Genomic DNA, 24,797 nt, shown 5'->3' with positions numbered 1-24,797 from the left:
AAATGGCTTTTAAAAATTTATTATTTGACAAAGACGAATCTAGGTAGGAAAAAAATTACTAGATCAGAACAGTATAATCGATTTACCATACAGCACACAGGATACAAATGAAATAATTTTTAAACATGTTAAAAAGATGCTTAACCTAACTCATAATACAAGAAATGTAAAGAGATTGAAATTGAAACTATACTGAGAAACCATTTTCCCCACAAATTACAAAATTTGATAGCCCATTTTGTTAGTAAGGCTTGAAGAAATGGGCTCCCTTTTGAGGGAATCCCAGCCATACCTATCAAAATTACAAATTGCAGGTAACACTTGAATCCAGCAATTTCACTTTTGGATAAGTATTGTACAGATGTACCCGAGAATGCAAGAAGTTATATAGTTATAATGCTATTTATGGTATTTGTTTATAAGAGACTGGAAACAAGCCAGCATCCATTGATAGTCTAGTTAAATAAGTTATACTATACACAATGGAGTATTATGTAGTTATAAAATATGAGTGAGAAAAATCTCGATGTGTTAATATGAAAAAGTCTCCAGGAGAAGATAATTAAGTGAAAAAAGCAAGTGCAGGACACTGCCTATAGTGTGCTACTTTGAAAGTTACAAAAAAGGAGGACTGGCAAAAGCAAAACATGTTCCTAAGAAAGGGAAAATTTTATGGGACAACCAAGAAATGTAGATAGTTCGAGTGAGATTTCTGTGGGAAACTTGGTCTTGGTAAGAAGAGAGAAGATTAGTTTTGAGAACCAGAGAACAAAGGTAGAGACTGACTTGATGCTGAGTCCAGAGTATTGGGCCAGGACTATTGAAATTCCTCCTGCCTGAAAATCAGTGACAGAGCCACGGGTCAGGGTGGGTTTCAGCTTGGGGTGAGCATTAAGTGACAGTTGTGAGGGTAGGAGGGATATGTGACCGACAGATGGGTCTACAGAAATTCACTTCTGATTGGATATGGGAAGATTTATAGGAAGAGTTCAGAGACAATCCTGAGTTTCATGGTCTGGGTGATTTGAAGCTATTTGGTTCTACTAATATAAAATTGAAATCAAGAAGTTATTTTGGTGATTAGAAGACTCATCATCATGAAACTTTTAAAGAGACTTGCATTTCCTTCTGCTAACCAGATTGAAGCTAACACATAGTGAGTAGTATCTTTTTTCCTGATCCTTTCTATTGTCTTAAACCAATGATTTAAACTCTTGTTCCACTGCTGGGTTATTGTAGGGACCATCCTGAGAAAGCAAGAACAGTGTCTGGTAGTATTTTTCCTGTTTTCTTAACAGTTCATCCTGTTGACCAGATGGGCAATGTTATTTGGAGAGATTTCATGGGGAAATTATTGTACTGTGTAAAAATCTCAAAACATCAAAGATGGTACTCTGTGCCTCGAATTCTGTTTCAAATCGAATACGAAGAAACTAAGGAAAATTGGTGTGGTGGCTCAAAGGCAAGGTGAATTCCAGAGCTTGTGCCCTTGCAACTACTACTTATTCAGTGCTATCTCACACCACAGGCATCTGCATCCTGATTACAGCTGCAATTTTAAAATGTAAAATAATGTTGAAAGCATTAACTAGGAAGCTAAAGAGATCAGATTATGTTTACTATGTACTATTATGCTATATTTTAGACATATTTTATTTAAAACATTACATTGCTCAATTATGCAGAATAACACATTGGTTCTCTAGCAAGGGTTATACCTACTTTGTGCCTAATTGTTATCAATGTCATGTATGGAGTATATTATAACTCAGATGAATTTTTGCTTGTGGAAGAAATGTAAGGAAATAGATTTGAAATGTGTTTTGTTTACTAACCAGTATTTTACATTGGTCGTTAAGGAAACATTAAATGTGATTTTTTTTAAGAACACAATGACACTAATGCTAATATTATCTTTCATTTTTGTTAACCTGACAGAGAAAATACTTAGATGAGTAAACCATGTGTATAACAAAGATCTATAACATTGTAGTCAAAAGAGGGTTTGTATTGAAAGTTGTTGACTCCCGTAATCCCTGTATTCTTTAAAAAATCAGACAGGCTCGAAAGGTTCTTGATTAGATGTGAGACTCCTTCACCCCATGGCTGCCTGAAATGAGGGCCACTTTCTTTTCAGAGAGGCTGCAATTTTTTTTCAGAGCAGTGGATCCTAGAAGCATTGAGCCCTCCCTCTTTTCCTGTTTAAATTATTACAGTTTAAAAGCAAAAGCAGTTTGAACTATTCTTCATATCCCAGTTATTGCAACTTTCTTCTACTTCACAGTGAAGTTACATATTTTGTTGTGTTCCTATTGAATTTAATTATATGAATTATTTTTAAAATTAGAATATCTCATGTTCTTTAACATTTAATTATATGGAACACAATTTTTTAATGATTAAACCTAGGAATATGATATTTTTAAGAAGGGACCAATTAATAAAATATTAAATACCAAAAAAGTCATTGTTAAATTACTGTTTATTTTATCTCTTGCAGAAAATTACGTTTAGTTGATATCAAAGAATTTCATAATCGCCAGGATGCATTAGAGCTGTCAAGTTTTCAGAACATTATCATGAGACACATGGAATCTGCCAAAGAGACTCTACTTAAAATGTAAAGGTTTGAAATTTCATGTAGGAAAGCATAAGTTTAAAAATATGATGGTGGACTACTGCATTTTAACTGCTTTTAGAAGATCCAATTTTAATATGTTTTAAATCATTTCTACATGATTTAAATATAATATGTTTAATTATCTTAGTCTGTAATATTTGTCCAGATGTTCTACACGGCATAGATTGTGCAGAAACTAAAATGTTCATGACAAATGGTTACTTTTTTCTAAATGTCTGGTTTGTACCTATCCTTTGAGAGGGGTGCTGAATACCATGAGAGAATGGTTACCTACTCATTATTCACCAGATATTTATTTGTCATCTACTGTTAATACATGCTAGGCTCGGTACCTCCTTTCATTTTGTTTTTGGATGAGGAAAGCAGAAGAGTTTAAATAATGATTAGGTGGGGAATGTATATCATTTAAATGAATTTAAAAATGTCACTGGAAGGCAGACCTATCAAATGATAATTGAATATCTCCATGGATTGGATTTTCAGAATGGAATAGCCACATATGATAATTCATAATCTGGCAACCAGATGGTATGCTTTGAAACAACTTAGGAAAATTCTTTCTCTCATGGGTCATTAAGTTATTGTAAACAGGACATTAGAATTAGGTCAAATTTAAGATAGCAGAGAACATAAAACTGCTAGCATAGCTTCATGATTTTTAGAAGTTACTTAGAAAGATATCTTCATAATTTGAGATAAAATATTTCCATTATCTTGCTTTCTTCTCCAATGTGTTAGAATAAAATTCTTTGTCTGATATTACCTGAAAAAAACTCTAGCCCTCTATTTTATATTAGTATTTAGTTACTGTAAAAACAGAGTTAAGAGGTGATAAAATGAAAACCCATAATTAATTACAGAGAAGAAAGTGACCTCTTAAGTACAGGATACAAATAAATTATCTAGATCTGTAACTTCTGGGTTCTACCCTAGGAATACATTACCACTGTAAATTTTAGTTCAGTGGGTGTCAAATTACAGAGTAGAGTACAAACCTTTGTTGAATTATTTTTTGCTGAGAAATGCAGATTGATTAGCTGTATCTCTTGATGCTTCCTGATTGATTCTCAGGGAAGAACTCTCTGACTATACTTTAAGTAGTGAGCCAGAAAGTGTTTATCATGACCAAAAGGCAGAGCATCAGCTCACAGAGGAGAAACAATTAGCAAATGATTAATTATGACTTCTACCCCAAACCCAAATGCCTTTTCGTCATCCTCATCTTCCACTTTTACTCACAGTGTGTGGTTTATCACCCAGACTTCTGGAAACCCGCTTTTCTGTGCTGCTGTGTTTTTCTTTTTTTTTTTTTTTTTTTTTTTTTTTTTGAGGCGGAGTCTTCACTCTGTCGCCCAGGCTGGAGTGCAGTGGCACCATCTCGGCTCACTGCAAGCTCCGCCTCCCGGGTTCGCGCCATTCTCCTGCCTCAGCCTCCGGAGTAGCTGGGACTACAGGCGCCCGCCACCGCGAGGATGGTCTGGATCTACTGACCTCGTGATCCGCCCGCCTCGGCCTCCCAAAGTGCAGGGATTACAGGCGTGAGCCACCGCGCCCGGCCTGCTGTGTTTTTCTAGTTCTTCTTCCATTTATCTTTTTCTGGCTTTACTTATTATTATTCCCTACAAGTAGGGTTCCCCAGATCTTTGTTGTTATCTCTCTTCTTTATATTCTCTTAACAATTTCATGATTTCATCTGCCTCAAGATTTTGTATTCTGAGCTTTAGGCCTGTCTTACCAATTTTTAAAATTGATACATAATAATTGCACATATGTATAGGGTACATATATTAATGGAATATTTTGATGCATTCATACAATGCATAATGATTCAATTAGGGTAATTAGCATATCCATCACCTCAAACATTTATCATTTCTTTGTGTTGGGAGCATTGCAAATCTTCTCTTCTAGCTATTTTGGAATATACTATAAATTCTTGTTAGCTATAGTCACATTACATTGCTATCAAACACCAGAACTTATTCCTTCTATCAACTGTATTTTTGTGCCTATTAACCAATCTCTCTTTATCCTCCATCCCATCCCTGCCCTTCCTAGCTTCTCTTAACCACCATTCTACTTACAACCTCCATGACATCAATTTTTTTTTAGCTTCCACATATGAATAAGAGCATGTGATATTTATCTTTATGTACCTGACTTATTTCAATTAACACGATGTCCTACAGGCTCATCCATGTTGCTGCAAATGACAGGATTATATTAATTTTTATGACTGAATAATATTCCATTGTATATATAAACTACATTTTATATACTATATTTTATATACATTTTGTATTTTATTTACATTTTATATACTATACACAAACACACATACACACGCTATATTTTCTTTATCTATTCACCCACTGATGGGCCCAGGTTGATTCTGTATTTTGGCTATTGCGAATAGTGCTGCAATAAACATGGGAGTGCAGCTATCTCTTTGATATATTGATTTCCTTTCTTTGGGGTATATACCCAGCAGTGGAATTGCTGAATTACATGGTAGTTGTAATTTTAGTTTTTTGAGAACCTCCATAGTGTTGTCTATAGTGGATGCACAAATTTGTGTTCCCAACAGTGTATGAAAGTTCCCCTTTTTGCCAGGGATGGTGGCTCACACCTACAATCGCAGCACTTCGGGAGACTGAGGTGGGTGGATCACTTGAGGTTGGGAGTTTGAAACCACCAATCAACATGGTGAAACCCTATCTCTACTAAAAATACAAAAATTAGCAGGGTGTGGTGGCGCACACCTGTAATCCCAGCTACTTGGGAGGCTGAGGTGGAAGAATCGCTTGAACCTGGGAGGCAGAGGTTGCAGTGAGCCAAGATCACACCACTGCACTCAAGCCTGGGTGACTAAGCGAGACTCTGGCTCAAGAAAAAAAGAAAGAGAGAAAGAGAGAGAGAAAGCAGAGAGGGAGGGATGGACGGAGGGAGGAAGGAAGGAAAGAATTCTTTCTCTGCATCCTTGCCAGCATCTATTATTTTTTGTACTTTAATAGTAGCCATTTTAACTGGAGTGAGATGATATCTCGGTGTGCTTTTGATTTGCATTTCCTTGATGAATAGGAATGTTGGGCATTCTTCGTATACCTGTTGGCTATTTGTACGTTTTATTTTGGGAAATGTTTATTTAGATCAATTTGCCCATTTTTAGTGAGATTATTTGGATTTTTGCTGTTGAGTTGTTTGAGTTCTCTATGTATTCTGGTTATTAATCCTTTGTACAATGAATAATTCGCAGACATTTTTTTCCCATTCTGTAGGTTGTCTCTTTACTCTGTCTAGATAGTTTCCTTTGCTATGCAAAGCTTTTTATCTTGATGTTATCCTGTTTGTTAATTTTTGCCTTTCTTGCCTGTGCTTTTAGGTATTCCTCAACACGTCTTTGCTCAGACCCAATGTAACAGTGAATATCTTTAGTTGAATGTCATGGATCTCAGCATGTCCCTAGCAATGCTTATTCTCCTTCCAAATCTGCTACTCTTCCTGTTGTGAACCATTATGAGGCCAAGTTGAAAACCTTGGGACTTTTTTGTTCTCTTTTGAAATTTCATGTAGGAAAGCATGAAATTTTAGCTCTGCTTCCAGGGATACCCAATGTATTGCTATTCCTTTTTATTGAGAAATAATTCATTTACCATAAAATTCACTACTTTAATGTGTACAGTTCAGTAGCTGATAATATACTTGCGAGGTTGTGCAACCATCACCCCTAATTCCAGAACATTTTCATTTTCACCATGCAATATAGTTTGGATGCTTGTCCCCTCCAAATCCCATATTGAAACGTAATCCCCAGTGTTGGAGGTGTGGCCTGGTGGGAGGTGTTTTGGTCATAGGGGCAGATCACTCATGAATATCTTGGTTCTGTCCTCGTGATAGTAAGTGAGTTCTTGCTCTGAGTTCACACAAGATCTGGTTGTTTAAAATGTGTGGCACCTTCCTCCTTGCTCTCTTGCACTGGCTCTGGCCATGTGACATGACTGCTCCCCCTTCACCTTCCGCCGTAATTATAATGTTCCTGAGGACTTCACTGGAATCAGATGCTAGAACCATGCTGGTGCAGCCTGTAGAATCATGAGCCAGTTAAACCTCTTTTCTTTATAAATTACCCAGTCTCAGATATTTCTTTATAGCAACACAAGAATGACTTAATGCTCCCTAGAAAGAAACTCTGTACCTGTTAGCAGTCATTTCCCATTCTTCCACCCAAAGGTGCCTGGTAACTATACTAATATATTTTTTGTCCCTGTGAATTTCCCTACTCTGGACATTTCATCTCAGTATGAAATGGTCATTTTGCCTGGCTTCTTACAGGAAGCATAATGTTTTCAAAGTTCATATATGTATTCATATATGGTCATTTATGCCTGGCTTCTTACAGGAAGCATAACGTTTTCAAAGTTCATTCATATTATAGCATGTATCAGTATGTCATGTCTTCTCATGGCCAAATGATATTTCATTGTATAGATATAAGACATTTTATTTATCCAGTCATCAGGTGATGGACATTTGGGTTGTTTCCACTTTTTGGCTGTTTTTGCTATGAACAACTTATTTTGTATAAATACATTTTTAAGTTCTCTTGACTGTATACCTAGGAGTGAAATTGCTAGGTTATATGGTAATTCTAACTTTTTGAGGAACACTTGCACTGTTTTCCAAAGTGACTATAAGATTTCACATTCCTAATAATTTATGAGGGTTCCAATTGCTACACATACTCTCCAACACTTGTTATTGTCTATCTCTCTGCTTGTAGCCACCCTCATGGTTATGAAGTTGTATCTCACTGTGATTTTGACTTGCATTTCCCTAATGACCAATAATGTTGAGTATCTGTTTATGGGCTTATTGTCTATTTGTCGTTTTTGGAAAATGTCTATTCAAACCCTTTGCTCATTTTGTACTGGGTTGTCTGATTTTTATTATTGACATGTAAAATATCTGATATTTTGTTGTCGAGGTTTAAGAGTTCTTTGTATATTCTGGATACTAGATTCTTATCAATTATATGATTTGCAAATATTTCTATTGATAGTGTCCTTTGAAGCACAAATATTTTTGATTTTGATGAATTCTGATTTATGTTTTTTCTTTGGTTGCTTGTGCCTTTTGGTATCTGTATTAATCTGTTCTCACACTGTTAATAAAGACATACCTGAAACTGGGTAATTTATAAAGGAAAGAGGTTAAATTGGCTCACAGTTCCACATGGCTGGGGAGGCCTCACAATCATGGTGGAAGGTGAACAAGGAGCAAAGCCCTGTCCTACATGGCGACAGGCAAGAGGGCATGTGTAGGGGAACTCCCATTTTTAAAACCATCAAATCTCACGAGACTTATTCACAACCACAAGAAGAGTATGGGAGAAACTGCCCCCATGATTCAGTTATCTCCACTGGCCTCAGCTTTGACACATGGAGATTATTACAATTCAAGGTGAGATTTGGGTGGAGACACAGCTAAACCATATCAGTATCATATCCAAAGCCACCAAGATTTACCTGTTTACCTGTGTGGTAAACAGAACTAATCGTTCTATAGTTTTAGCTCCTACAGTTAGGCCTTTTTGACCTTTACAAACCAAATTCATTTTAACTTACACGTGGTCTGAGATAGGAGCCCAAATTCATTATTTTGCATATGGATACCTGGTAGTCTGAGCACCATTTTGCAAGACTCTTCTCATTGAGTTGTCTTAGCACCTTTGCTGAAAATCATTTGAGCATATATGTGAGGATTTATTTCTGGGCTCTCTATTCTGTTTCATTGGCCTATTTGTCTTTATGCCAGTACCAAACCGTTTTGTAGTAAGTTTTGAGATAAGGAAGTGTGGGTCATCCAATTTCGTTCTTATTTTTCTGAGTTGAAGAATTGTTGTTGTTCTGAGTCCTTTGTATTTTATATGCATTTTAGTATCAACTTGTCCGTTTTTTAAAAAATGCCATTGGCATTTTAATAGGGAATGCATTAAATCTGTGCATTAATTTTGGGAGTATTGACATCTGAATAATGTTAAGTCTTTCAATTCATGAACACAGGATGTCTTTCCATTTATTTAGTTCTCTCGAAATACCAAATGTAAATACAAAAATGTATTTACATTTTTTGGTTTAATTTTTTTCTAAGTATTTTATTCTTCTTGATGCTATGTAAATGGAATGGACGTCTCAATTTCATCTTCAGATTATTTATTGCTGGTGTGTAGAAATACAACTGAATTTTACATATAGATCTTGTATTCTACAACCTTACTAAACTTATTTATTAGCTTTAATGGTTTTTGTGTGTGGATTCTTTATGGCTTTCTATATATAAGATCATATCATCTGCAATTAGAGACAGTTTACTTCTTCCTTTCCTATCTGGTTATTTTTTTTTTTTCCTTTTCTTAGCTAATTCCCCTGGTTAGACCCTCCAGTGCAATGCTGAATAGAAGCAGCAAGAGCAGACATGTTTTTTTTTTTATCATGCAGTATTAGATTTTATAAATGCTTTTTGAATCTATTGAGATAATCATGGGATTTTCCCTTTCATTCTATTAATATGGTATATTACATTGGTTTTCATGTATTGAACCAACCTCGAATTCCTGAGGTAGATTCTACCTGCTCATGGAATGGAGATAATCCTGTTGTTGGTTTTTTTTTTTTCTGGAGACAGGGCCTTGCTCTGTCACCCAGGCAGGAGTGCAGTGGTGCGATCCTGGCTCACTGCAGCCTCTGCTTCCCGGGTTCAAGTGTTTTTCATGCTTTAGCCTCCTGAGTAGCTGGGACTACAGGCATGTGCCCAGCTAATTTTATTCATTTTTGTAGAGACAAGGTCTCACTGTGTTGCCCAGGCTGGTCTCAAACTCCTGGACTCAAGCAATCCTCCTGACTCAGCCTCCCAAAGTGTTGGGATTATAGGCATGAGCCATCACATGTGATCATATAATCCTTTTTATGTGCTTCTGGACTTGGATTTCTAGTATTTTGTTGAGGATTTTTATGTTTTTATTCATAAGAGATATTGGTCTGTAGTTTTTGTGTACATGTGTGTTATATCTTTGTAGTTGGTATTATAGTAATACTCACCTTATAGAATGAGTAAGAAGGTGTTCTTTTCTCTTTTCCTTTTTGGTTTGTGAATTCTTTACAAACCAAACATTTGGTTTGGTGTTAATTTTTTAAATGCTTGTTAGAACTACCAGTGAAGCCATCTAGTCCTGGCCTTTTTTTCCTGCAAAGTTTGTAAATTATTAATATTAATTTGATCTCTTTTACTTGCTACAGGTTTATTGATATTTTCTATTTCTTTTTAAGCCAGATTTAGTAGTGTTTGTCTTTGTAGAATTTGTCCATTTTTTTCTAGGTTATCAAATTTGTTGGGAAACAATTGTGTATTATATTCCCTTTTAATTCTTTGTATTTCTGTAATGTAAGTATTAATGTCTCCTCTTTTATTCCTGATTTTAACAATTTGAGTCTTTGCTCTTTTTTCTTGATTAGCTTAGCTATAAGTTCATGAGTTTTGTTGATCTTTTTAAACAACCAACTTTAGGTTTGTTGATTTTTCTCTATTTTTCTATTCAGTATTTTTTTGTTTGGACTCACCTCTTTATTTCCTCCCTTTTCCTTCTTCTTGTTTTGAGTTTAGTTTTCTCTTCTTTTTATATTTTCTTTTTTTTTTTTTTTTCTGAGATGGAGTCTTGCCCTGTCACCCAGGCTGGAGTGCAGTGGCGGGATCTCTGTTCACTGCAAGCTCTGCCTCCAGGGTTCGCGTCATTTTCCCATCTCAGCCTCCTGAGTAGCTGGGACTACAGATGCCTGCCACCATGCCCAACTAATTTTGTTTTTGTATTTTTAGTAGAGATGGGGTTTCAGTGTGTTAGCCAGGATGGTCTTGATCTCCTGACCTTGTGATCCGCCTGCCTTGGCCTCCCAAAGTGCTGGGATTACAGGTGTGAGCCACCGCGCCCAGCCCTTTATTTATTTATTTATTTATTTATTTATTTATTTATTTATTTTTTATTTTGGCACAAGGCCTCATGCTGTTTCCCGGGCAGGAGTGCTGTTGCATGAACATGGCTCACTGCATCCTTGACCTTCTGGGCCCAAACCATCCTTCCACCTCAGCCTCCTGTGTAGCTGGGAACACAGGCGCATGTCACCATGCCTAGCTAAATATTTGTGTGTGTGTGTGTGTGTGTGTGTGTGTGTGTGTGTGTGTGTGTGTGTAGAGACAGGACAGACCCTTATCATGTTGTCCAGGCTGTTCTTGAACTCCTGGACTCAAGAGATCCTCCCACCTTAGCCTCCCAAAGTGCTGGGATTACAGGCATAAGCCACCATGCCCAGCCTTCCCTTGTTTTTGATGTAGGTGTTTACAGCTAAAAATTTCCCTCTAATCACTGATTTTGCTGCATTCCCTGAGTTATGGTATGGAATTCCCTGCATTCCATTCATCTTGTTTTCTAATTTCCCTTATGATTTCTTCTTTGAGTCATTGACTATTTAGAAATGTGTTGTTTACTTTAGACATATTTGTGAATTTCTAAGTGTCCTTCTGTTATTGATTAATGATTTTGTACCTTTTACATTTGTGGAGACTTATTTTATGACCATCAACTATTTTTTATCTACTCTCAGAAGCAACTTGCATGTGCATCCCTTCCTCTTAATCCCCAGGACTACTACCCTTGGCTGGCCCTCTTAACCTTCCATATAGCCTATTGCAAAATCTGAATAACTGCCATATTACTTTGTCTCTGGTATCTTTCTTTTTCAAGCCTGGCCTGTAAACCATTGCCGGATGATTCTTAAAATATTCCCCAGTTCAGTGCCTCCCTTTTGTTGAGAAAGGAACTCCGTATTTCTTAATATGCCTTTAAAGGTTTTCTGCAATATCGATCTAACTTGTCTTTTCCATCCTCAGTTCTGAAAAGACTTTCACCTTGGATCATGCCTGTAGAAATAATCATGTTAAATAAAACAGAATATAACTTCTATGACTAGTCTGTAACCACACCTTACCACTGTTAAAAATCTGTAGACTAAGTCTGAAGGCTCTTTGTTCTCCCTTTTTACCAATTACTGATTTTTAAAGTAATTAGTTACTCCTTATTTGTTTTCATTTGTGAGATGGGAGTGCTATGAAAACTTGAAACTCTGGGTCTCAGCATTGTCATCTTTGTTTGCCTAATTATAAAGATTGAATTAGAGGTTAAGAGATTAAAATGGAATGAGGACTTCTTGCACACTATCAGCAGACTGTTGTGGTTTACACTATTTACAATGTTTGATGCAGGTCATTACTGGAGAAGACTCTCTTCTATCCTTTAATAACCAGCCTAAATGACCCTTCTTTCATGAAATTTTTACTGTTATCACATCAAAAGCAATCTCTTCCTTATGAATGCCTCCAGCACTTTGTTCTCTTCTAAGTCCTTTTTAAAAATAATATTTATTTATGTATGTGCCTCTTTTCCTTCACTGATATAAGCACTTTGGGAATTAAGAAATCTTTTGTACCCCAAATGTTTCATACATAATAGGGAGTCATATAAATATTTTTGAGAGAATGAACAATTGAATACTTTTTAAAATACGTCATATTTGTCCTCTTTCCAGTTCTACAGACCTAAACTTATTTCATCTCTTGCCTGAACTGGATCTTCCCTCATATATTTCTTCCTGTTTTGTATTCTATTGTCTATTTGAGACACTGAAATGATCTGATAACCCTACCATCTCCATTTATTTTTCTTTATAATTCTTCCACTTTGAATCTTTCAGGGCCTTCCTCATTCTCTTTTCTGTCTTTTTATTTTTTTGCTGAACTTGCCATTTTCACTATGAAACCCCTCTTCATTATTTAAATGGAAAATTATCTCTCTATCCTTTTATTTTAGATCTTTTTTTCTGTTATGACACATTGCCATGATACCATGTTTTTTTTTCTTTTTTCTTTCCTTTTTGAGATGGAGTTTCACTCTTGTCACCAGGCTGGAGTGCAGTGGCACCATCTCGGCTCACTGCAACCTCTGCCTCCCAGGTTCAAGCAATTCTCCTTCCTCAGCCTCCCAAGTAGCTGGGATTACAGGCACCCACCACCACACCCAGCCAATTTTTGTGTTTTTGGTAGAGACGGGGTTTCACCATGTTGGCCAGGCTGGTCTTGAACTCCTGACCTCAGGTGATCCACCCACCTTGGCCTCCCAAAGTGGTGAGACTACAGATGTGAGCCACCATGCCCGGCTGATACCATATTTTTTATATCTTCTACAACGCTATTCCTAGTGTGTAGTAAACACTCAACACATACTTGTTAAAAGGATGAATAAATATATTTCAAATTTAGATTTTCTCTCTTGGAACATTCAGGAAACTCCTGAAATTATATTGACTATTTAAAAAATTCATTATCTCTTATGAAAAAAGATAACATTTTAAAATTCTGTAGTGTTGGAGAGTGGTTTTATAAGTTGAAAACTTTGCTTGTTATCATCATTATGTACCTATATATGAAATTACACTGTTATCCTTTTATTAGAAGGACACATACACATTTGAAACTTTGTTTTACATCAGACGGTCTTTCAGTGTATCACATTAAGGGGAATGAGAAAATAAATACCTGATTTTGTTGATTTGTAAATTGTTTTCAAGTAACTGTAAACAGATAGAATAGCATGAAACAACCAAGAGTATTGAACATGGTATAAGCCCTCCCTTGGTTAATCAGTTATTCACATTTTAACTTTAAACTAACAAATATATTTTCTAGATAACATTTAGGAGACTGGAGAGGAGTATTTTGTAATATCCAGTAAAGTTAGTTGTATATTTCTTCAAAAAGTCAGGGGCCATAGTTCCAGGAGTTAGAATTATGTCTTTCTTACAGCATCACATCACTGAGTAATTTTCTGTTGGCTAAGATTTAAAATTTCTTTTCCTAGAAGTGAAATATTTTAGCACTTACATTTCGGACAGTGGGTAATATCATTTAGCAATATACTCCTCTATGAAGACCTTTAGATGTCCAGAAATTACTATTAATGCTTAATATAAAAGGAGTAATTCACTGAAAGCATTGACTTTTAAAAGTCTTTTGTTCTTTCAAGGTGGTTTCCAGAAGTGCAGAATATTTATTACCAAGGTAATAAAAAAAAGCAATTGCCAACTGGTGACAGCAGTGCCAAATTGGAATCTTTTTTCAACTGTGCTGCTGCACTTATGACTTTACAGCTGCAGGACCTCACTTTAGTCTCCATGCAAGATTTCACGGACTTAATTGCACAACCACCAGTAAGTATGGTTCAGTTCACCAATATGTATTTACGAATGTATTTAGTTTTAATTATTTCAGAGAGGAAAATAATACCCTTATCAGTGAGAGAGCAGAAAGTACATCTTTAGACCTATTACGTTTATCTTAAAAAAAAAATCAGCCAGGCATGGTGGCACATGTCTGTAGTCCCCACTACTCAAGAGGCTGAGGTGAGAGGAGCACTTGGGTCCAGGAATTTGAGGCTGCAGCGAGCCAAGATTGTGCCATTGCACTCCAGCCTGGACAACAGAGCAAGACCCTGTCTCAAAAAAAAAAGTTAATGTCAATTTGCATGTTTAGGATATATGATTATCATGACTAGAGGTGAAGATTAGTGAAAATAAGTGAAAATTCACATAATTGGGAAATTTGGGTCATGAAGGCTGGAGAAAGTTACCATGAGGTAACTTTAGCAAAAAAGAAGCTTTTCTGTCTCTGGAAGGAGGTCCTGTTACAGTATGAGCAGGGCCTTGGAATTGAAGTGTTCTCCTCTTGGGCTCTATCTTGTATGATTCTAGAACTCCACAGCTATGTACACTTGTTTTTCTGGGACTTTGACCCTGTAGTTGACCTGTAGGCCCAATGGATACTGGATACCATCAACTGTAGCTCAGAATCACTCTTGCTTTTTTTATTAGAGGTCTTCCTTGGCTTAACTGTCTGGGTCATAAGAGGAAGTGTGGGTTCCCATGTATTCTAATTGGGACTGGTGTACTACTTAGTCTATCACAATTCATACATATTTATGTATGTAAATTTTTTAATTTTTTTGCAGGATTCTGTTAGAGCTTTTGAACATCCAGGTTTCATCATGAGGCTGATTCTTGATAATGACACCATTAAGTTTGAACCTGAGTTTAGTGACTATATAGATATCTTTCTAAATGTTTATGATGTCATGATTAAAGCTGTCGGTTTTGTGCCAAGAGTTGAGACAAAATTATATTCCAAGTGGGTAAGTAACAAGGATATTAAGATTGCTTGAATTTGCATAATGATATTCATTTCAAGTAAGTTCTGAAAGTTGTAGACAGGTATCCTCTGCTTCACAGAATATAATAATATTGGCTTATAAGAAAGTGTTGCTAAAAAACTACCATTTTCCAAATGGTTTCTCTTAAAATATACCTACTTTCCTAGTCTAGTCTTCCTTTGGACTTAGCTGAAAACTTTCTGAGGAGAAGGAATTAAAGTTGTGATCAGGTTTGAAGCAGCCATTGAGTGTTTACTTTAGCTCTCCTGCCATTTCCTGTAAACTCCTGCCTTGCTGTAGGCCTCCTTATGCTTTTCCAGCTCTGTAAAACTGCCCTCGAATTTATTACTCCCCTCATACACCTTTTTCTGTAGTAGTGAGCTCCTTTGTATTTTCAACTCATGATCTAATCTACGACATTTCCACAATAGTTATTGGAATCTAGTATATGAAATAAGCATGTCTGAAAATTCTTCAACTTGTAATGTTTTCTTGTTTTGTAAGTCCAATCAGAAGTGTTCTCCTTATTTTTCTATTTTTAAAATAACTTATACATATTTGCTGTATATAGAAGAGTGCAGGAAACTAGTGTGTAAAGGCTTCAGTAGCAATAAAGTTAACACCTAAATAGGCACAGCCCATCTTGAGGGATAGAATATTGCTGGTACCTTTAAGCTCTTCCCCTTTGCTCCTTGTTTACATCCTTATCTTTCTATCTTCTAGCAAAAGAATCACTATCTTGAAGTTTGGAGTTTTTGTTCTTAATTTTGAAAAATAGACTTACTACTTGTCTGTTTATTACTAAACAATTTATGTTTAGTTTTTGCATGTCTTTGTATAAGTGGAAGCATCTTATAAGTAATCGGTGTTTTGCTTATTTCACTTAACATTATATGAAATTATCCATTTTGAGGATATTATCCTTTTCTTTGAGTTTCCAATTTTTTTATTATTCTATTTTTATTTTTCAGGAATCCATTAGGTTCTTTTCAAATAGGCCTAGTCATTTTTGATAGTGTTTTATATGTAGTGATGTATTCATTAAGCTTTTACTTCCGTTTACACAGATTAAATATTTTTAATACTCTGTGTGAGATACTACCAGTATCCACAGTTTTTGCTGATCTGATTCTGCTGTTTGCTGACTCCTGCTCCTGGTGGTATATTTCTCTGGGTATTTTTCCTGTATTATTATACTTATGCTTGTAAGAAGTTTATGAAAAAAGTCTTTGAGGCCTTGGTTCAAGTTGATTCGTTTGGAGTTTCCATATTCTTGTGACAGGTGCTCCCCAGGCCCTTGCAGACCAAGGACCGTTTTTAGATGAATTCTTGCTTAATGATTTCAAGGACAATACTGGTTGTGCAAATATTCACTCAAATCTGTGTGAAAATAGACTTGTGGTTACAGATTCTTAAGGCAACCATCTTTTGTTTTTTTCCTCTACAGAGAATCAAAGCAAAACCAGGACATTTTTATTTTTCTTGTATTCAAAGATCTGTCACCTTTCAGCATTCTGAAGTTTCGTCTCCTCAGAACTCTCATTTTAAGATTGTGTCACCCTTCAGTGTTCTTGGCTTTAAGTGGGGATGCCAATGATGACTTCCAACTTTGCTCAAGCTTGAGGCTTTGTTTCCTGGCAGCCCCTCCCATGCATCCACCTTGCCAGAAACTCATTAAAGCAAAGCTTAGAACACCAAGGATCAGTAGAGTCCCCAGGGCAGCTGCTCACTTCTGCACATAATGACCTCTCAACTCATGCTTTCTCTTATTTTGGTCACTTAGACTTTATTATTATTATTTTTTTGTTATTTCCTTAGCTATACATTATAAAAGATAAACTCAGCTTTATTCTCCTGGCATATTTATGTGTTTTGAATTGAGTAGTTGTTTTCTGGATATCTATTCCTCATATTACCATAAATAGAAGTCTCTCGAGAAACATACTGCTTACTTTGTCTTTTGTGTAATTCTAGTTCATCTATTGCATTCTTTTCTATGCTGTTTGTACCCTGACTTTTTCAAGAATGATTTGAAGTAACTTATGAAACAAGACAAATTTAACAAGTTAACAAGAAAAGAATTAGTAGACAAAGGTCAAGTGAAGAAAAGTAACTTTTATAATTATCAAAATGAATGCAGTTGCTATGATTTTATGGTTATAAAATATGGCCCCAAGCTTCCTGGTTTCTAAAGGAAAGTATGACAAATTTTAATTATGATTAGAACAGTTAATTGAAACTTTTCAGGAAGAGAGATGTTTTTCATGGTATCAAATTTTGAGAGATAAAGCCTACAGTTGTCATCATTCATGGGTAATGGTCCTGAAACCCTATGGATCACCATCATCTGGTAACACATTTTATTTTTCAACTTTTATTTTAGGTTCAGAGGTACTTGTGTACGTTTGTTACATGGGTAAATTGCATGTCATTGAGGTTTGGTATACGAGTGATCCAAATTCCAGGAATCACCATCACCACTTACCATTGTCCCTTGCCCCAGAGATACAGATTCATAATGATGGAGTCAGTACTCAGAAATCAGTACTAGTAAAATATGCCTAGATGATGCCCTACAAGTGAGATGTAGGGTATCGTGAGTAGGATAATTGAACATAGTCTCAGTGATCTTTGACAACAATTGCAGAAATGGAATTCATGTAGCTGTTTCTTATCATAACCTTTGGTAGATATTGAAAGTGAACTAAAATACACTTTTTTTTTTCATGGAAGGTAAACCTGCAATGGGTTAATGCACCATGAGTCCAAGCATATCACTATCTCCTGATCTAATTTGATGTGCTTTAGAACATCTGGAGGTGTCTCATACAAAATATCATTTCTCATGAATGTTAATACGAGATGATTAGATTCATATCAAAATGAATGACTCCATCTGGCTCTGTTGCCCAGGCTGGAGTGCAGTGGCATGATCTCAGCTCACTGCAAAGCTCCGCCTCCCAGGTTCAAGCGGTTCTCCTGCCTCAGCCTCCCTGTGAGTAAGTGGGATGACAGGCACCCACCACCATGCCCATCTAATTTTTGTATTTTTAGTAGAAACGGAGTTTCACCATGTTGGCCAGGATGGGTCTGGATCTCTTGACCTCGTGGTCGGCCCGCCTCGGCCTCCAAAAGTGCTGGGATTACAGGCATGAGCCACCATGCCTGGCCCCAAAATTATACTTTTTAAAATAGTTTTGAAGTCCTAGTATTCAATTCTGTTTAGAAAGGTAGGCCTATAGGCTTTACAAATTAGGTAGGCTGTTAATAAATTTAAGAAACAGCCTATAGTGAATATTAGTTATCTTCACATGAGATCAAGTAATTTTACATTGCACACAGTACATTATATAGATTGCTTTATCTTAAAAATTTCTGTTTTGCAAAAAGATGATACCAAGTATCTAACGAGCCCAGGGGTGAAACGGTGGTGGGATTCACTGATGTTCTCATGAAGTATCTAGTTCTAAGCAAGATGATTTCCTGAAGTGCCCACTGGGGGAATAGTAGGCAAATGCCCCCTGGATAACTGAGAAAATTACCCAGTTGCCTAAAGAAGCCTTTGATACCATCAATTTGAATGTTGTAGAATGTCCACTGCAGACGTGATTTTGTTTTGTTACAATATAAATAAAATCTGGACAACAGGTAGAGCATATGTATATTTAAAAGTAAGTTGGGGACGAGCATGGTGGCTCACGCCTGTAATCCCAGTACTTTGGGAGGGCAAGGTGGGTGGATCACCTAAGGTCAGGAGTTTGAGATCAGCCTGGCCAACATGGTGAAACCCCGTCTGTACTAAAACTACAAAAATCAGCCGGGCGTGGTGGTGGGCACCTATAATTCCAGCTACTCGGGAGGCTGAGGCAGGAGAATCACTTGAACCCAGGAGGCAGAGGTTGCAGTGAGCCGAGATAGTGCCACTGCACTCCAGCCTAGGTGAAAGAGTGAGACCCTGTCTCAAAAAAAAAAAAAAAAAAGATTAGGTTAGTTCAGATAATAAACCATGTGGGCATATTTACTTGTCCTCTAAAATGGAAAGAAAAGGAGATAAACTGTTAAGGTTTGTTTGCTTATTTAAAATTATTGTCTGGTCCATCCTTGTCTACAATTATTGTAATCCTGAAAGCAGAATGCACATTTTGCAGCTAAGGATTTTCGTCTGCTCTAGTTGCTGTTCACAGAATCAAAGGTCAAAGGTCAGTGAATAAGTAAACTTTCTTTGATCTAGATAGATTTCCCCTCAATGTGAAAAAGTATTGTGTTTAAAGATTATGATATGACATTGAACTCTAGTGTATTTTCTGTCAACAATGAACAATGCAAGCACTGCCTTATAAAGCTAGCATATACGATTGCACAAAGTGTGGCTTTTTCTGTGTTCATAAATGGAAATAATTAACTATGTAAAAATGTCCATACTACCCAAAGTGATCTCCAGATTTAATGCAATCTCTATCAAAATACCAATGACATTCTTCCCAGAAGTAGAAAAAAAAATATTAAAATTCATATGAAATCACAAAAGACCCTGAATGCCAAAGCAATCTTGAGCAAAAAGAACAAAGTTGGAGGCATCACACTACCTTACTTCAAAATAGACTACAAGCAGGAGGCGGAAGGGATCCTGGAGAGTTAGGGAACCACTTCCTTCTGCACACCGGCTCCCTGGCCTGGGACAGTCCCAGCGCCGTCACATCTGCCCAGCACCACCACCACCACCCTTCCTCTTCTCTCCCTACTTCCCCCACTGGTGACCGCCTTCACCCCCACACCACTGGTCTGTTTGACCCTCCAGGTCCCCTCTCTACCTGACCTCCCATCTCCCCCTGCTGAGCCAGGCTGGTTTCGGAAATGCCTTTACAGCAGCAGGCAAAGTGAAGCCTAGAGCTAGGGAAGGTGCTCACAGTACCTATTAGATGGTTTCAAAACCCCTGAAGGCAAAAGAAGAGCTGCTCTATGAAGTCCAGATAGTCCTAAAACTCCAAAAATCTCCCTCAGAAAAACGCCATATGATACATCCCTTGGTCTGCTCAACAAGAAGTTCATTCAGATCCTGAGTCAGTCTCTCCATGGGGTCTTGGATTTGAACAAGGCAGAAGAAGTGCTAAAAGTTCAAAAGAGAAGGACTTATGGTATCACTAACATTCAAAGCATCTCCTTCATTAAGAAGTCTAAAAACAGCCAGGTGTGGTGGCTCATGCCTGTAATCCCAGCACTTTGGGAGGCTGAGGTGGGCAGATCACAAAGTCAAGAGATCGAGACCATCCTGGCCAACATGGGGAAACCCTGTATCTGCTGAAAAGACAAAAATTAGCTGGGCGTGGTGGTGTGTGCCTGTAGTCCCAGCCGCTCTGGAGGTTGAGGCAGGAGAATCGCTTGATCTCGGGAAGTGGAGGTTGCAGTGAGCCGAGATCATGCCACTGCACTCCAGCTTGGCAACAGAGCAAGACTCTGTCTTAAAAAAAAAAAAAAAAAAAAAAAGAAGAAGAAAAACATGCAGTGAGCTGCTGTCTGTCTGAGGATGAGGGCATGCTGGTCCAGTGTCAAGGCCTGTCAAAAGAAGCAACCAAGCTGAGTCAGGAAGAGAAAAAATTAGATGAACTGATCCAGAGCTGCACCCTGGACCTCAAACTATTGACCACAGATTCAGATAACCAAAGGTTAGTTTATGTTACATATCAAGACATTTGAAAACTTAGTGGCCTTAAAGACCAAACCGTTATAAATTGTTAAAGCCTCTCCAGAAACAAGACTTGAAAGCCTTGACTCAATAGAGAGCCTACAAATATATTTGGCAAGTACCCAAGGACCCGTTGAGGTTTACTCCTGTCCAGAAGAGATGGAAACACACAATCCAGTGAAAACAAACAACCAAGACCACAATGGGAATATCTCTAAACTCAATTCCAAAGACTTGGATTCAGCCAACTCAGGACATAGCAATTGGTCAATTTCTATAGTAAACCTTTCTCCCTTGGCCTCCTCAGCCAACTTTTTACAGCAGACTGTGAACCAAATTCCTTCTAACCTAGAAGGACTGTTTGTGAACTCACTGCTTCCCCTGCTGCAAGAGGACTGTCTCCTGAGCCTTGGGGAGGAGGGAAGGCATCAGTGATCTCTTTGATGCTGATGATTTGGAAAAGCTTCCACTGGTGGAAGACTTCGAGTATGGTTGATTATGCTTCATGTGCCTTCTTACAAATCAATAAATTTTTATCATGGGACCAGAACATCTGTCATACAGTGTGGTCCCTTCCTACCCTCTTCCTCCAAGAAATTATCATGAAGTTAACTACAGACTTCTGAAGAAAGCTGACATTTTAATGAATTTTTAAAAATAAACAACTTGTCTAAATGCACAGTTGCAGGCTCCCTTGGGAAAACCCTGCTTTGCTCCAGGCTTCATGGTCTCCTGGATAAGTAAGCAAGTGAAAAAATGTGCAATCAGGTGTTTCTCGCTCTAACTTTTTCTTCCTCCCTTCCTTCTTCGCGGATTTGCTTGCTGTGCCTGACAGATGGGCTGTAGAATGGGGTCTGGCCACCTGGCCCACTGATGAACAAAGATCTTCCTTAATAGCATTTCAAGCTGTCCCTTCTCCACAGAATGTATGCCTTTGGGGTATGCTAATATGGAATAGAACTGCACCAAATGCAAACGTGAAGTCCTGCAAAAGTATGAAATGGACTTCTGCTCTTCTTAGGAATATTTAAATTCAATTTAAGCTCTGGACTCTGTGTCCCAGTAGTATGGGACATAAAACTTCCTCAAAACCCTTAAAACCTCCATAGCCTTTAGGATGAAGAATCTGTTTTGAAATATACTTGTTGCAGTTACAGAAGACTCATAGAGTTCTGCCACTCTAAGCTGTTGTGGATTTTTCTATCTCCATAAACTATGCCCACTCCCCTATCCCTAGCATATTTGTGACTTTCCAGTTGATTTGTAGCAAATGCCTACTTAGTTCTTTGTGGATTGTTTTAGACTTTTTATTTTTTAGCTGCCATTTATGTATTCCTGTGGTATTCATCACCATTTCAATTTAATTGCTTACTTTGAAGGAAATTTTACAAATTGACATTACATAAGCAGAGGGACAGAACCTCTACTGATTAGAACATCTAAACCTGTGTGATCTAAGGTTTATCAGGCTCTGCAAGAAGCATTGTCCCATCTTACTTCCACTCCCAGCTTGGAGCAAGTTAGTCCTGGGGCTTGCTGACATGAGTGACCCATTGGAAAGGAGAACCACGTCAAATGATGTAACAGTCCCAAGGAGCAGCAAGCATGGATCCCTTAATCCTTGGGCTTCCCACACCCCTATTACTGGGAAAGGACTCTCTTAATGCTGCACTCGGAGACAACTTCTCAGGATAGGGTCAGCTGGAGAGGTCTCTAGGGAGAAAGACATCCCTATTGTGTGAGTAGGATTTTCTTAAGCTGGCAGGAACAGGGGGCTCCCACTGTGTCAGGGACTGTAATCATTCTGGCTAGACCATGTTCCCCTTCCTCTATGAAGGAATGAGTTGGACCATGGAAAGCCAGGATGTAGAAAACGGAGCAAAAGAATGCCAGGGCATTTCCGCTTTACTCTTTAGGAATGGTGTCCCAAGTTGGAGGGTTTGTGTCAGCTGCAAATCCTACCAGTTATGTTGAAGAATAGCTTTCCCATTGGCAGGAGGCAATGGCCATCTCCCACTGAGAATACAGCACAGTATCTTCAATCCATTTTTTGGATACTAAGGACTGTGGGAATGAGGGAGTCAGATAAAGAACAAACCTCAAAATGAACAGTTAAATTGAAATGCTATGTGCCTGACTCAGTGGCAGGCACACAGTAGGCACTCGACTCATACATGCTTAATTGAATTGAAAATATCCCTTAGGAAATAAAAACAAACAAACAAACCAAACACAAAAGTCCCAGCCAGTTTATTCCAGGTAGATTTCTACAATATGCAAAGTGGTTTTGGGGTCGAGACATATGACACTAGTGCTTTAAACTCTTTGTGTGGGTATGCATGGGTGTATGTTTGGGGAAAAAACAAAGGTGAAGACTATCTGCCTATTTCTTCTTCAGCTTCCATCTGTGGTCTCCTCCCTTCACACACACTGGACTTGGTACAAAACATCGGTGTGGTCTGAGAGGAAGCATGGGGGTGGGGGAGGGAGAGGGAGCTTTGTGTTGTCTACTGGAAATGCACTGTGGTTTTTTTTCCTTTTTGGGAAACCATTTATGTCAAGCTTTTCCCCATTTCCCATATCTATGTCATCTGGTTAGCTGCCTCTACTTTCAGCTTTGTGTAATTATCTTTACCAGCTGCAGAAAGCTGATTTTTTCCAACATCTAAAGACTGAACTCACCTGGCTAGGTTATTGTGTGTTTTGTTGAAATTTTTGGAAGGTAATGCCATATTTATTGTTTTAAAAACTAAAGGAATCCTAGTAAATCTTAAAAGTTTCTTCATGTATAAGATTTTTCCAGGGCCGGGCGCGGTGGCTCAAGCCTGTAATCCCAGCACTTTGGGAGGCCGAGACGGGCGGATCACGAGGTCAGGAGATCGAGACCATCCTGGCTAACACGGTGAAACCCTGTCTCTACTAAAAAATACAAAAAACTAGCCGGGCGAGGTGGCGGGCGCCTGTAGTCCCAGCTACTCGGGAGGCTGAGGCAGGAGAATGGCGGGAACCCGGGAGGCGGAGCTTGCAGTAAGCTGAGATCCGGCCACAGCACTCCAGCCTGGGCGACAGAGCGAGACTCCGTCTCAAAAAAAAAAAGAAAAAGGAAAAAAGATTTTTCCAGTTGCTGGGCTTAACTGGTATACATTAATTAGATGTTCATACTGTATTCTTGCATTAGTCATTTTCTTTTTGACTTAGCATCTGAGCACACAGAGTGAGTTAGTAAGTACCACAGTTTTTGCATTACTTTAAGTTCTAAGTATGCAGGTTTCCTGGTACCATCGGTTGCTGCTATTAAAGCTCACATATTATATGGCTGAAAGTTACAAGTGTGCAAATTATGACTGCATGAGCCTCAGAAAATAAAATGTATAAAGGGCAACACATTAGCATGGCAGTGTTAGGTGTGTGTTTGTATGTACAGGGTTGTGCATAGCACTTGTTTTATTGAAGTTGATATGTAGTTTTCTCACATTTTTATTGTTTAGCAATTTTGTACAAAAGTAGCAACTAATTTGTAAACACTGCCAGAATATTTTCTAGCTGGTTTGTAATTTTTTTTGTTATTTTGTTTTGTTTTTGTTGTGGTTCTTGTTTTCACTTTTGTTTATGTGTAGATCTGTAAATAAAATTGCAGTATTTACAGCTTAAGCTTTCAGGAAAAAGAAAATAAGAATTCACTATGTGCATGACAACTCATGTGTATGAGAAGGAGGGATTTGAAGGAAGGTTCCTTGCAGAGAAAGTTGGGTGGCAATTGTCAGCATGCAGGAATTTATTTTCCTACAGGGTACATGATTTGGTAGAAAGGAAATATTTCTCCCAAAATTGGGAGTAGGCAAACTATGAGTCAGTTTAGCTTTGTGTTGTATGCTAGTTTGAAAAAGAAAATATGTAATGTAATGTACAAAACAACCAAGAAAAAGCTTTTGTGATGAATTTCGTCAATAGATTTGTTACGGGGTGACCTGTTCCCTAGCTGTGATCACTTCAAATGGGTGTAATTTGAAAAAATGTATGGTAAAGTATCAATAAAATAATTTTACATATTTAAATATATATATACACACACACACGTACACTACAAAGCTATAGTAACCAAAACATCATAGTACTGGCATAAAAACAAACATATAGACCAATGGAACAGCATAACCTAGAAATAAATC

The 24,797-nt window shown here is 37.6% G+C and overlaps 1 protein-coding gene and 1 pseudogene across 3 annotated transcripts in view; both read left to right on the top strand.

The window, feature by feature from the left end:
* LOC105468290 (dynein axonemal heavy chain 7) overlaps nt 1-24,797 on the top strand; it is a 340,382-nt gene that overhangs the window by 50,293 nt on the left and 265,292 nt on the right. For all 3 annotated transcript variants that reach the window (XM_071073104.1, XM_071073106.1, XM_071073105.1), the window contains 3 exons: nt 2,501-2,620; nt 13,767-13,950; nt 14,748-14,927. In XM_071073104.1, the coding sequence (XP_070929205.1) occupies nt 2,501-2,620; nt 13,767-13,950; nt 14,748-14,927 (484 nt within the window). The remainder of the gene's footprint in view (nt 1-2,500; nt 2,621-13,766; nt 13,951-14,747; nt 14,928-24,797) is intronic.
* LOC105468276 (transcription factor E2F3-like) lies at nt 19,800-23,437 on the top strand (annotated as a pseudogene).

This window comes from Macaca nemestrina, chromosome 11, assembly GCF_043159975.1.
Source record: "Macaca nemestrina isolate mMacNem1 chromosome 11, mMacNem.hap1, whole genome shotgun sequence".
Taxonomy (NCBI): domain Eukaryota; kingdom Metazoa; phylum Chordata; class Mammalia; order Primates; family Cercopithecidae; genus Macaca; species Macaca nemestrina.
This window is presented reverse-complemented; position numbering and strand designations above follow the sequence as displayed.